Source organism: Heterobasidion irregulare (genome assembly GCF_000320585.1).
Source record: "Heterobasidion irregulare TC 32-1 unplaced genomic scaffold scaffold_02, whole genome shotgun sequence".
Classification (NCBI taxonomy): domain Eukaryota; kingdom Fungi; phylum Basidiomycota; class Agaricomycetes; order Russulales; family Bondarzewiaceae; genus Heterobasidion; species Heterobasidion irregulare.
In genome coordinates, this window is record NW_009258198.1 from 2,235,397 (window position 1) to 2,249,466 (window position 14,070).

Below are 14,070 nucleotides of genomic sequence, written 5' to 3' on the forward strand. Positions count from 1 at the left end.
CTGACAGCATAACTCTCAGCATCACTCTAACAGCGAATTGTCATCTACACAATACACAGTGAACGAGCAGCGCAAAGGGCTCACTTTACAGAAAGGTCAGTCTCTTGTCGGTTACCCATGCTATATATTCTCATTCTACTGCATAGAGCATGAGCTCTTTGTCCGGCCGAGCGAATTTTACTCTTCGCGTCGACACCAGTGCAGTTCACGATGGCAGTCCTACTGAGATTCCTAGGTCACCACTAGGTCAACTCACTGGGCGACCCAGGGCCTCGTCAAAAGTCTCTTCACCATCTCTTCGATTACCGCCGTCCCCAATCAAAGAGAAATCACCTACATCTCCGTCTCACCTAGCAGCCGTCTTTGCATCCCAGCCCGCAAACAGGGCTCGAGACGAATCCCAAAAGCTGCTTGCGCACCTTCTAGGACAACTCCGTAATCGGCCGAGGCCGCCTTCGATCTTTGAAGTTGCCTCTCATCTTGATTTTAGGAGGCACGTCAGAGGCATTGCGATCATGAGAGGCGTGGCTGTGCTCACCGGCACTAAACGCTCGCAGTCCATCTCGATATCCTCTCCGACTCGCCCTGAGAGTGACAGTGAGGACGAATTAGAAGCTGAATTTACAACGGACGTTACCTATGATCTCATGAACCAGCTGAAGGAAATTCTTTCGATATCACTCGCGCAACAATGGCAGATATTCTACGAGAGGTATTTTTGATACTCTTGTCAAGTAGAGTACTCAAATTCACGGGACTCCTACTTCTCAGTCCGTCGATGCGCCGACCATCCGGTCGACAAAACTCGAACTCAAAGTCTTCAAGCTCCCCGTTCCGTAGACGTCGACGAAGCCTCCAGTCTCCCGGCCGAAATTCGAGATCACTATCACCTGAAGACGAGCATCAGGCTCCTGAACTGCTTTCTCAATGTATATCCATTCTTAACTCTGTCATTTCGGAAGACTGCAGATACCAGATTTCATCGCCCCGACTTCTACGTCCTCCAAATGCTCTGCAAGCTGTGTCTCTGGACGTCACTCAGTTACTTATACATATGCATACTGACTCTCCAAAGGTGTTGAGCCAAATTGGATTTGCAATCCTTCCTGCTTTTTCCACCTACAGAAACGAAATGCATGGACGGCTTCTGAGATTTTTCGAGGAAGGTGTATTACGAGGTATGCTCGCTCAAGCAAGGCAATTGCAAGGTTTTGGGGATATGTCGTCGGCTGAGAAAAAAGGTATATTCCTTCCGCTTCTGGCATATCGTTTCCTTACCTCATTCCACAATTAATTAGGAGAATACCCTGACGTTAGCGTCGAGCCCACCACGCCTCCAATAGTGTCCATTCAAGTTGAAGAAGCTCACGACGATAGCTTTTCTGTAACGCACCTGCCTGCTGGTTGGCGACCCTGGTTGTCGTCAATTCCTACTGCTGACTATCGCATATCATCGAGCAACGCCCCAGGACAAGCCATATCTCTCTATCATCTGAAATCGATCACGCCTCCATTATTGGCTGCGATCACGGAAGGAATTGACCTTGCCTCTGCATCGCTGTCAACGCTACATCGCTTCTACCGGCTCTTCCAGATGATAATTGATCAAAAGCCGGACGCATATCTAGACATCCTTGACATTGTAGCCTACCACACCCCAAGAGCAAGGCGGGCTGCTCTCAGCCTTCTGATCTCTTTTTGGCCGAAAGCTCTAGGTCACTACACCGTTAGCAAGCCCCTCTCTTTACTCTCGTACAACGAAGTCACTCTAGAAGTGGATGGCACGACACACCATATATGGGATCATCCGTACGCCCATCAATTCGTACCGTGGAGATTCATAGAACCATCTATTCCTGCTATCTTCAATGGCTTTTCTTACGGCGATTGTCGGTCTTGCATGAAGCCTATCACGGGTTTTGGGCTCTTGTGTCCATATTGCACATGTTCTGTGCACTTCGACTGCTATGACTACCCCGCTGGAAATTTGGCCTCTGAATATGCGATGGAATCCGATCCAAACACCCAGAAAATCATGATGCATCGATTCTGCCATGTCTTTCCGACAAAGAGAGCCTCTGAACTCGAGGTTGTCAGAATCAAATCTCATACTTTTCGACAAGTGAACCTCTTCACGCTCTCGCTATGCTGTATCTGTTGCCAACCTCTTTGGGGTATCATCATGCAAGCGTTGATGTGCGACACTTGCGACCACTTTGTGCATGCAGCTTGTATCCGTACCATCACAGATGCCGATCTCTCTTTTTGTGGTTCGTCATCGCTTAATTCCACACATATGACCATTTCGTGGTCAACCTTGAAGCAGTCATTTGCTGCTTACTATCATGACTTTATTGTCCCCGCCGGCGAACTTAGGAAGCATGGTTTCGAGGACTTATCGATTTGTCTAGATACATTATGGGTCCAATCGCAAATCTTAGACAACGGGGTGGCTCTAGGTTCTATTGTGATTGACGATGATTCGAAGGAATCTTCTGCACAGGGCATCGACCCGAAGTCACTCCTGGGCACTTACGAGGATGCCTTATCATCTGCTCAAAGTTCGATTTCGGACATATTGGATGAGTACCGTCGGGGGAATCGTTTACAACCATCCCAACACACTCTCTTGTACGACTGGCCGACACTTGTTTTCATAGCTTCTACAATCAAGACTCCTCATGAAAATCTCAGGCCCTCCCCAAGTAACTCATTTGACCTCCTGGCCGCGCAACCTCTTCTAGTCACTACACATGATGGCCCAACCCACCCACACGAAGTCCTGTCGCTGGCGCACCTACGCGACGCTTTAGGTATCGCATTCCAGTTGCATTCGGATGTAGCTGCACGGATTATTCTTTGTCACCTGCATCACCTTGGGTTTTATCAGCGGTTGGACATGCGATCAGAGTTGTTTGGTGAGAGACCTGATGAAGGCACAGCACTATGCAGTTTTCCGTTGCCATTAGGTCTTGATCTCTCGGCGGATGTTGAAACCCTTATGGCCGCCATTGAAGCGTGTCTATCTGACGCCGATCTGTCTATCAACGAAGCTGGCCTCTTGTTACTTGTAAGGAGATTTTGGCCGAGTGAAATGGCTACAGAGTACGCTTTACGGAGGCTCACCAGAGGATTACTTTCATGGATTTTTGCGGAGGTGCGTTGTCATAGGCTTCAAATACTCTCATCCGCCAATTCACCATCACTCAGGGTGAAACGATTGAGACTGTTCTTCGAGATTACGCTAGTAATCGAAGTGACCCTCCTGGCGTGCGTTCGGTAGCTGGGGTTCAACCTTGGCCTAGTTCGCATTCACGATCAGCGCACAGCAATTCTACTGGAAACGGTGGCGAATACGTGGATCATAGACGGACGCTCCTTAGCAAGTATGTCGCGAGGTGGATGCTTGCCCTTCATGACCAAGACCCTATCTTCTATTCAGAAGTGCTTCATGAGACTGTACTGGAACTTACGGAAGGGGTCGATGTTACGAACAGCGATGGTCACAACGCTACGGCAGACCTGGAACAACAGGTATGTGAACGCATATAATGTGTGTCATTGTTAATTGAAATCGCGAGGCAGGGACAAGTAGACGTTGCCGATAAGTGCTTGCAACGTATCATTCGCCTCTGTCAAGCCGCTATCGTTTTCACTGCATTCGACGACCTGTTCATGAAATGGCTCGAATTCACGTGTACGATATGGCATTTGCATAAAGTATGTCTACGGTGTCTCTAAACCTGTCTACGATCTATGTTAATGTTTTATACTTGATAGCCTGTTCCTGCCTTGCAGCGCCTCTTCTCTCGCGAAGGAGATATCAGCGCAAGGTTCAGTGTGGTGGCTGAGCCTACTACAACCATCACAGATCCCAGCGCTCTCATCGGCATCGATCCGTGGAACACATTTACGAGGCTAACAACCAACGAAGAGAACCTACTACGTGGACTACAGTGGTTGTGCATGTTTGCACGATCCGGCGTTGATATTCCCGTGACAGTTTTCCGACGCTTTACCTCCTTCGCAAATCGCTTCAAACTATCGGTTGCAGATTCTACACATCTCGCAAGAGCAGTGTTGTACTCTGTTTGGCTGAAATCGCGAGGACGCCAAGACCTGCTGAGCATCATCGTGACTCTTCACCAGCGTTCATCATCAGAAATACTTACCGCACTTACAAACAAGACTACGGTCCACGATGTGTAGGTTCGTTCGTCTTTCTCAGATGCCCACACAAGTAACGTTCCATTGCCATTAGCAATATCTTTATTCGACAATCCTTGGCCGCTTTTCTCCTGCTGGCAGGATGCGATAGAAAGAAGTTAACAGACGCTGGTCTCATTACTAATGATGAGAATAACGAGCTGCCATCAAGGTGAAGTCGTCCAGTCATCTCGTTTGTAAGGTTCTCTGTATTGAATCTGGACGCTACATTCAGGAGAAAGTTATCCACCCGAGCCTCGCTAGTTTCAGACCCCATTCACATCGATGTAGAGTTCATTACTGTTCTAGGAAGCTACGTGGACGAGGATAATGAGGATACTAGTCGTCTTCTCGCCAAGTTCTTCAGTTTGTTCGTCAACGATTGCTCGCTCTTAGAATCTCACGAAGTGGACAATTTTATCCTACGCAACTCCGCTGTGTTATCTTCATGGTCTGTTTCATTCCTGCGCTTCGGTCAAGTTTATACTGAGCATAATTATCTAGTGTCTGGAAATTTTACGAGATTCAGCACCATGAGTTGGCAGTCGTACGTCCAAATCTTATGTTACGCGTGTTAGTTGTCTATACGCAACCATTCGAAATCATACTGGTGAATTCGCTCCAGTTCAGCGTACCTTGGGAGTTACGGTTAGTGAGAAAGCCCCTTTCGCTAGCAGTCACTAATAAGATCGACTTATCAGTCTCCAGGCCCTCAAGCGCTTGTTTCGGATTATCCTAGATATCGCAAACCCTGCTTTCAACCTTGAAGATAGGCAATGGCGTTCTAGCGCTGTCTGCATATTCTATCACTACTTCACTTCGATGTGGCAAGATCCGCAGGTATGCTTTGCCATCCTTCGTTCTTGTTGCTTAATTCGTGACTGTCTCTTCTCTCATAGGAGGAAGTCAGAGTCGCAATTGACACGTGGTCCCATACTTTACTCCCGGTTCACTTTGAGGCTATGTCCCGCTGCTGGAATGAGTCGATTGCGAAGGCACCCATCTCAGAACGTGTGAAGCTTGTGGCCTTCTTGATTCAACTTCACCCCCATTTTCCTTGGTGGCCAGGTATATTTTGCTTGCTGCTCGAAGCGGACAGCGTTCATCGTAAACTTTACAGTTTTAACATGGGAGACAATCCTTGAGACCCTCCTTGAAGATGACTACATGCAGAAAAACGGCGAAGACGAAGACGGGCCTGCTTCCGCTCATCTGGTGAGTATCACCAATCATATCAGCTCGATATATGCATGAAGTAACATGGAAGCAGTCGATGTATGGGGTATCTCACAGGGAATCTGATGATACAACGATGACCGATGATTCTGACATGGCTCTTCTGCGCGTAAGACAGCCACATCTCAACTGACCCTGTGTACTAAGCCTTATTACAAGGTTTCCATCACGTTGCTCAGTTTAAAAATGATTGCGGCTGGTGTCCCCATCGACATATTCTCTTTGCTCAAGTTAAAACTGCAAATCCTACGCATTGTGGGGTTCACTGATGTTGCAACAGTGCCTTCTGCCAGTGGCCACATGTTCAATGTGTCTTTCAGAGACCTGGCGGCTGTACCTGCTGATGCGTGGCCATGTCTGGAGGAAATGCGCCTTGTTCTGGATGCGCCTCATTCATTCTCTCTGCCTCCTGCAGCAATGGCGGGTGCTCGACCGACTGATGAGGCTCAATCAGCGCTGCTAATCGGATCCATCTTTGTCGATCTATTGCTGGCCTTGCTTCTCGACATCAAGGATCTGTTTTCTTTGCCTTTCCTTACCATCAAGAGCTTGTTCGAATCTGTACTGATCATCATATATAAACATGATATGGAGAACGCCACTCTGAAGCATCTGCAAGGTAGCCTTCGCATGGTGATTCGCCGCATCATCAACATATCGCTACAAAACGTCAGCTTTGAGCTTAGACAGCTTGGCCTCACAATATCTCAAGCATATATCAAACGATGGCCAACGTTTACGGGAAGCTATGTGCTGTGGGCATCTGTTCTCTATGATGGACGAGCATGGTATTGATGAAACACAGGGAAGCTACTGAGGTTGCTGCAGGGCTTATCATAGACCTGAGGTTCAACAAGGAAGATGTTCTCGTGTCGCAAGCGTTATCCTTCTTGGACACTTGTATTTCAATGTAATTTCAATCTTTGCATCCGTCTATTGCTCGGCCTTCTGACTCATTGATTGGATTTAGATTCGGAGAAAGTGGACTCTTGATCGCCTTATGCAAGGTAGCAACTTTTATGGGGTGCTCGTAATCTTCTTTGCTGAGTACTTCACACAGAGGGGTCAATCAGACGCCTTCTTCGCGGTGCTACGTCTAGTCACTGGAAGCGATAGGCGTGCTTCATCATCACACAGTACGAGAGAGATTCTACTTCGCGATGCATTTTCTAGGGCCTTAGAGACAGAGGTCGATGCAATCAAGATTGCGATGCAAAATCTCCAGAAGTATGTTGACCTGGTGTTCAGTCAGGTCTACAGCGCGGAACTTATGCAATGTATTCTCCCTTCATTGTTACCTCCGTCTTATTACTGACGAGTATTCTACCAAGTCATCGGAACCTCTCTTACAACGATAATCCGACGCGCAGCAGAGTGGTCACCTGAGAAATTTGACCCTAGCCCTCTAATCAGTATCGCCGCTATTCTTCTACAAAAGAACAAGGGGCAGAGCGGTGTGAGTGAAGTTTATTCTACAGTCCTGACAGCCTGCAGTTGCTCAAGAAGGTTTCAGGAATTGCTCGTATATCTAGACAATTTTTTGAGAGCGGCTTTGATCAGATTCAACGTATCACAACAGAGTCTCGCTCAAATACTCCAAGTGACGGCAAACCTGCGCAGCATGACAAGACAGCAAGCGCCTGCAGTCAACAGTCAAGATCCTTCCAGCGGTGTGATAGCAGCTGTATTCGATATTCTTTCCGAAGGATTGCGCAGGAAGACCCGCGTTCCTCTACTGACACTCTCTTCCCTGTCGGAGGTATGTTTGTCTCCATTGACCTTCAGCTTTCACCAACAACCGTGACAGGCCATATCATCGACATTTTTCTTTGGCTCCTCTGGTTATCAAAGCGAGTGGCGTGGAGCATTCAACAACTTGGCGAACGACGGGACCGCTTACCTGCAAACATATGGGGGCCAAGATGGTCAAGTCGACGTCGAGTTCACTGCCTCGTTGTCCATTGCCAAAATGATCATGCACAGCACAAAATACAACCAGGAAACCCTTCATCGACTTATACTAGAATATAGTTCAGAGGTAAATCTCTTTTTCCGAATACCTTCTGACGTTACACTGTCTTACCCAGCCATAGAACTCAGGCCGTCACTTTATGAACACGCGCGGCTGGAACATTCTCGTTCTTGCAGCTTTGAATCACACCAGTGCTATTCCAGGATCAGTGCTTATGTCCCATTTCTCTGCCTTTGTTTACACTTACTGCGACTCGTTGGCCTCTCTCGTTCCGGGTGCCCTTGAGACCACAAATGCAGCTGCAACTATCAATCATGGATATGCTGCTATCAAATTGTGGCTGTTACTTGAGAGAAAGCTGTCTACTACTAGCCGAGCCGGAGGGGAAGATGCTCTCATTCAAGTCCTTGCTAACAATGTTTCCTCATCCCGCATGATATGGAATGAACTATGGCCGCCGTTCGAAAACATCATTCCCACCTACGTCGTGGAAGGTCAGACATCGGTATGTCTCAATATGCATTTCGGCGCCGATGCCTAACTGGACGAGCCATCTTCATAGCCACTAGCAAGCTTGATCTCCTCATCCGCTGCCGACTTATTCCTCTTCCTACGACATTCTCGGTCGGTCATAGGTCTAGATACTGCATCGCAAGCAGCAACCTTGGCTAGACTGCAAATATCTGGACGTACAGAAACTCCAAACAGCAAGGTGCCCCCTTACTACAATCGTGTCTCCATTAATCTAATGCGATTGGTTTCAGCTTGCACGCGCCCTGCGAAGTCTGACAGAGCCTTCTCCGGCTGTTCCATGGGAGGTTCTCGTGGAGCAAGCTACAAATGACGTGTTAGCGGCAGAGAAACTCCAAGCATCGGAAATCAAACGACGGGAGATTGGAAAAAACAACGGAGACAGACGGCGAGACTCACGAGTGGTTAGTTGATGAGCATGATAGTACGATATTGATGTTTACTTATGGAGCGCGTTGGAGTATTTATTCCATCCACAATAATTGTAACGGAAGGTTGTGCTTTATGGACAATCATGCAGTGCGTAACCTTGCCTTTTGCGCTTTCTTCCTGTTTTCCTTCACTATAGTAGAACCGACGAATAGACCGATGGCTGACAAGCCTACGACAAGAGTGAATGCTGGCAGACGAACAGCCCACTCGCGTGAAGGGAACCAGCCGTGAATAGGACTTGCAGGATCGAAAAAAGGCTGTGAGATCGTTTGAGTGAAGATGTCGTACCAGAAAGTATGTTACTCGCCAATAAGATAGCCCAGATCGTATAGTAGGTGAAGACAAATGCCGCGGCCAGCATCATCCCCCCTCCCAATGCTTTATCGCTTGCAGCCTATCTCCTGTATGAGACGGATTCTGTTGATTAAGTAGATTTTGCGCACCATAGTCCAGCCAATGACTTGCAAATATGAGTTGGCGAAGGTGTTGAGCAATCCTAGAGAATGCCAGCTAACGTGGTCAACGAAAGGTATGGAAAGTGTATGGGAGTACGTGAACACGTACGTAAGCTGTAGTCCATGTATTAAGTCCATGTACTAGTTCGTAGTTCACGATCGCAAGCTCCTCCGTGACCGTGCACCTCAAACTTTGTACTCCCTCGTCCTTGGTTGGCCCAACAAATGGATCACCATGCTTTTGCGTCGCTATCTCATCTGCGTGTCCTCCTGCTGCCGGTTGGGTCTATCTCAAGGACCACTTTCGAGAAATGGGCAACCGAAATTCGTACATTCGAGAATATGAGACTGAGTGATATCCCGCCTGGCACTCGAGATGAGAAAGGTGAGTTATATTCCTGATAATTTACTATTACATTCTAAATATCGAACTCAGCTCGTTTCATGCCTAGTCCTAAGTCCAAAGGCTACTTGCATCTTAGTTTTCCTACTCACCCTCCACCGACTTCTCATTTCGCTATGTCTCTATTTCGGCCCTCTCACTTTCCACTGGGAGTCATAGGAATCGCTTCATGCTCGCACAACGACTCACTGTCTTCCATTCTCGCCGACTTCAACGGGGCTATGCATGAATTGTTTCCAGCGGACTCCCTGTATCCCTTGGCGAGGAGTTGTTTTGTCTTCGAAGAAGGTGATGGTACTACGAATCTCAACCTCGGGGATCATCTTCCAGGACTGGTGATCATTCCAAGCATGATGGGGAACAAGAAGGAGAACATTGAAACGTTACTAGCTGATCTTTGCTCCAATATCTTGGGCGAGTTCTCGTCAGTGGTCTGTGCTTACACGAATATCATGGATTACAAAGGCAGCTCACACTTGGATTGGTAGCTGCAAACTTTGGAAAGCCCTCTTGGAAACGAATATCTAAATGGCGCCATATTTCCTTTCCTACCATCCGCGTCTGATATGCCACGTCCACTGAACGACGAACCTGAATCTCATGACTCTCTCAGCCCGCTGCCGTCATATAATAGTCAACCTGAACTAGGCATTTCAGCATCGCTTCGGCCGAAATCCGTCGCAGGGATGGCGCTGAAACGGACATCATCGGCAGGGCCCTCGCTCAATCCTTCTCCGTCCCGTCAGACTAGTCTGATGATTCCGCCCACTCCCAAAAAGCGACTAAGTGGAATTGGTGTTGCTTCGTCCCATGGCAGGCTTTACAAAGTTCTAGGAGATTTTTTTTTGCTTGCAGGGAGAACAGAGGACGCCTCAATATGGTTCGCGAAGTCCTGTACTCTTTTAGTATCCTAGATTAAAGCGTTGATGCTAGGTATACAGAAGCCATCGCGTTGTTCAAGCTACCATCAGACACCGTATGGCACGCTTCTGCGCTAGAGGGCTTGGCTGTCTTGTCTGTATTGGATGCGTGGTCGTCCGGTCAGGGATTAGTGCGTCTTCTCTCTTTTGGCGTATGTTCATCACAATGGAATTCTCTTCGTAATCTATAGCAAGCTTCTTTCAGCAACTCTAGAGAGCCGTGGTCAGATATCTCGGAGAGATTGAGTCAGGCCATCACACTCTATTCCAAAGCTGTGCCTTCATCTTCATCTGACGCGGAGCAACGCCTGGACATACTGGCCTATTTGTACTCTACAGCTGTTCTCCGACAGACTTCCCTTTTTTTTGCAACTTGGTCAGCTAAGGGCTGGGGCCCGCTCGCGTTTACGGCTATGCTACATCCCGGCCCTCTGCCCTATATACCACCAACTCTCGCATACGCCGAGTATAATACTCCCGCGAACCGCGACCGCCTTTCGTCCATCTCAGGCATTACCGCCTCCCACATATCTGTTATTCTCGCGCAGGCTCACGGTCCATGGCTCCTGCACATGGGCCATCGTGAACGCATCATCATACTTGAGGAAATAGCGTCTATGTATTCCTCACTGGGATATCACCGCAAGGAGGCCTACATTCTCCGGGAAGTTATCGGCTGTGTTATGGATCTGATGGTATGTGGCCGGGAGGAAGCTGGAGACATCGGTCTTGGGTATGCTCTTGCAAATGCTGCGAGCATGATGCAAGACAAGGGGGCTGTTGGTGTGAAGGAGAATGAGCGGCCCGACGGAAATGAGAGCGTTCTAAAGCTAGTGAAGCATGTGTGCAATGTCCACGGAGTCAATCTTAGCGTAGTGAAGCTCATTGACACTGGGTCAATCACAAGTGACGGGCCCTTGGAGACGGAAGCCAGTCAGAACGAAGACCCAGAAGAGGTCATACTCGAAGATCCGTACGGATGGCCCGAGCTTCAGGTAGGCATCGTTCGTGAAGCTTTGGCTGTCGCGGAAGCCTTACCAGGTGTGTTATGTGATGCTTTTTTGATATTGTGATCTAATAAGTGCATCACTGTAGATTCCCCAGCTGCTGCACAGTTTGCTTTGTCGGCGTTGAAATCACTACACGCAGTCTTGAGCGAGGAGGATCAATACCATTTCTACTACACCTCTGCTCGGGCACTGACTACAGCACGGCGCAGAGGAGACAAGAGAGTTATCGATTATTGGTCTGGACGGCCTGTCGATAGTATCGAAATATTGCCGTAAGAAATATTGCAGACCTTCAATGACGTATCTCATAATTTCGATAGGCTGCCACCCGTGAAGCTCCTCGTTGAGAACCCAATGTCAATCCTATCTCCCCGTCAGTCACATGGGGTTAGCATCCTAACCGGAATGACCGATCCATTCCTTTATAATCCTCGAAGGGCGTTTGCATCTCAGGTAAACCTTTTTCGCTACGTGGCCGACCCAAAATCTTTTCAACTTTCCATAGCAGGGACAAACATTAGTGGTAAAGAATGAAATTCTGGAGCTTCGCTTAACCTTGCGCAATCCATATGTCTTTAATCTCGAGATTGAAGCTTTGGCTCTCAGGTTTGTCAAATATGCTTTTCATGACAATTCGCTCATCTATCTCTCTAGTACATCCGGCGTGCCTTTTGAGTCGAAACCCATATCGGTTGTCATACCAGCAAACTCTTTCCACTCGATTACCATGTCAGGCAAGCCATTAGACACGGGCATATTGACTATTCGGGGATGCTTTGTTCAAGCGCCAGGGGGTGCTTCACACGAGTTTGTCTTGCCGCTCTCAACTTTGGAAGAAGAAGATAAGAAATCCCGTCGACGAAGCACAATTGCTTGTGAATCAGGGCGCTCTAAATACCATGGACTGGAATCCCGTCCATGGGAGAAAGCTGGAAAGAGGCTCAGTATCCAGAAGAAAGGAACCAAAGCATCAACGGAGTTGCGTCGCTTTCTGGATTGCAAAGTCGTTCCAGAACAGCCGTTACTTCGAATTCGATGGAGCTCCCTTACGCACGGTGCTGTCATGCTGTATGATGGTGAGACGTACGTATTTACATGGGATGCTTACAATGGACCAAGCTGACCCACAACAGTTCGACCATCCGTCTGACACTGGAAAATGTCTCGTCACTACCGATTGACTTCCTCCGGTTAACCTTTGATGATTCGACTATTCCACCTGCACAGCAAGCGTTGGTTGACGGCGAACTTTCCGTCTTCGACACATATGAGACAGAGTATGAATTAATCAGTCGACCAGTCTTTTCATGGAGCTCAGATCTGCAGCAAACCAAAATTCCACCTCATCGAAAGGTTACCATTGTGATTACATGCCTTGGTAAAGTCGGTTGGTAAGTGCTACCCATCAACCCTAATCGTTGCAAACTAATCTCTTTCTCAATGCTAAGTACGAGTGGTGCGATTCATGTTGCATATGGCTACGTCCATCGCAAACAAGACACTCTACAGAAACCGTCAGACGTTTTCCACACCAGACGGCTGTCATATCCTGTGCTGGTGACCGTGTACCACATGCTGGAGTGCCATCGAATGGATATCCTGCCCTTTAGACCACAGGCGGTCTTCAATTCAAATGACGACCAAGGTGACAACAACAGTGATACTGCACGAAAGAAGCTCTTGTGTGTCGATGAAGATAGCTGGTGCTTGTTCTCCATAGACGTGCGGAACACGTATGGCCTCCCGTTCGAGGTTACATTCGACCGGATACAAGAAGGTGAGATTTGGCCACCGATGAATGATAATTCACTTCTGAGCGAGGATGCAGGCTCTCTACATGCATCTACCACATGCTTAGTTGCACCAGGATCAACATCGCGGTAAGTCTAGTGCCCAGCCTTGCGTCCTCCAATTTCAAAGCTAATCATTTTGATCAGCATTGTTCTTCCTCTTAAAAAGTTCTTGCTTCCAGACGACATTGCATCACAGCCAATACCTACCCTGTCAGACAGACAGTTTGTAGTGGCCAAGTCAAACCTTACCTCTGGAGAGGAGGTGGCACAGCGCGAACTGTTCTGGTACAGGGAGGAACTCTTTAAATGCGTTCGCGGGCGCTGGCGCGAGGTGCGCTAGATCATTTCTTCGTCCTGTTATATGCGCTTATGCAATTGCAGGCTGGAGGTACCCGGTCTGGAGAGCTTTCGTTGCGACAGCAGAGAATGAGTCTGCCCATGCTAGAGAACCTACGGACCGAAAGTGCGAGAGTGTCGATGTGTCTGGTTTGTCGCGACAATGCCCTCGATGACCCTTGGCAGACAGTAGACCAAAAGGATAGCAAATTCCTACCCAAAGCGTATGACTTCGTCTATCTTCAAATAAAAGTCACGAATTTGTCCCGTGAGTACATATTTTGATTATTCGCGTGTCGCGGAGGTCTGAATGGAGCCGTATAGTGTCACCATTGGTGCTCACTGTGGATGTTCTTGCAGACCCTTCGGATCACGTTATCCAAGAGGGTGTTATGTTAGATATACCTCTTGGAAATCTAGACAGTGGTGAATCACGGGAGATTGAAACAGCTTTATGTTTCGTGTCGTGTGGTCGATTTGAAATCACTGCAGAAGTTAGAGTGATGGGTCTCAGTCGCGACGAGGGAAAGGTTGGGACCGGACTGCTGACGGCTATCGTCCGAGATGAGTAGTTATACTGCTATTATTCTTGTTTCTGCGACATTTGTATACTGTTATCATTATCAACTTCGACGGAACAACGGTATCATCATCGGGACCGCTGTTCTCCGACCATCAGCGAAGTCTGTATAGCAGTCCATGTCGAAGCACTCGTTCAAAGTTCGTTCAAACGAGGCCATCCAAACCAACAAAAGAACACAGATATCGCAAGTACT

At 48.0% G+C, this 14,070-nt stretch overlaps 3 protein-coding genes across 3 annotated transcripts; 2 read left to right on the forward strand and 1 right to left on the reverse strand.

The window, feature by feature from the left end:
* Positions 1-149: 149 nt before the first annotated feature.
* Positions 150-8,358, forward strand: HETIRDRAFT_311440 (uncharacterized protein; the record flags this gene model as incomplete). The annotated part of the gene is made up of 23 exons (XM_009544401.1): positions 150-712; positions 772-1,241; positions 1,299-3,157; positions 3,211-3,534; positions 3,586-3,720; positions 3,781-4,205; positions 4,262-4,378; positions 4,442-4,657; positions 4,711-4,854; positions 4,908-5,046; positions 5,106-5,274; positions 5,327-5,421; positions 5,477-5,551; positions 5,602-6,197; positions 6,248-6,352; positions 6,413-6,449; positions 6,503-6,719; positions 6,774-6,898; positions 6,956-7,201; positions 7,250-7,480; positions 7,536-7,919; positions 7,977-8,126; positions 8,179-8,358. The coding sequence occupies 23 exons, from the start codon at positions 150-152 to the stop codon at positions 8,356-8,358; spliced, it is 7,002 nt and encodes a 2,333-aa protein (XP_009542696.1).
* Positions 8,359-8,457: 99 nt separating this feature from the next.
* On the reverse strand, positions 8,458-8,741 carry HETIRDRAFT_122363 (uncharacterized protein; the record flags this gene model as incomplete). The annotated part of the gene is made up of 2 exons (XM_009544402.1): positions 8,458-8,634; positions 8,685-8,741. The coding sequence occupies 2 exons, from the start codon at positions 8,739-8,741 to the stop codon at positions 8,458-8,460; spliced, it is 234 nt and encodes a 77-aa protein (XP_009542697.1).
* A 1,249-nt stretch (positions 8,742-9,990) lies between these two features.
* On the forward strand, positions 9,991-13,866 carry HETIRDRAFT_42700 (uncharacterized protein; the record flags this gene model as incomplete). The annotated part of the gene is made up of 13 exons (XM_009543458.1): positions 9,991-10,129; positions 10,180-10,286; positions 10,347-11,196; positions 11,251-11,437; positions 11,486-11,618; positions 11,674-11,771; positions 11,820-12,248; positions 12,299-12,556; positions 12,614-12,942; positions 12,994-13,045; positions 13,103-13,289; positions 13,340-13,562; positions 13,619-13,866. 13 exons carry the CDS (start codon positions 9,991-9,993, stop codon positions 13,864-13,866), a joined length of 3,240 nt encoding a protein of 1,079 aa, XP_009541753.1.
* Between the last annotated feature and the right edge of the window lie 204 nt (positions 13,867-14,070).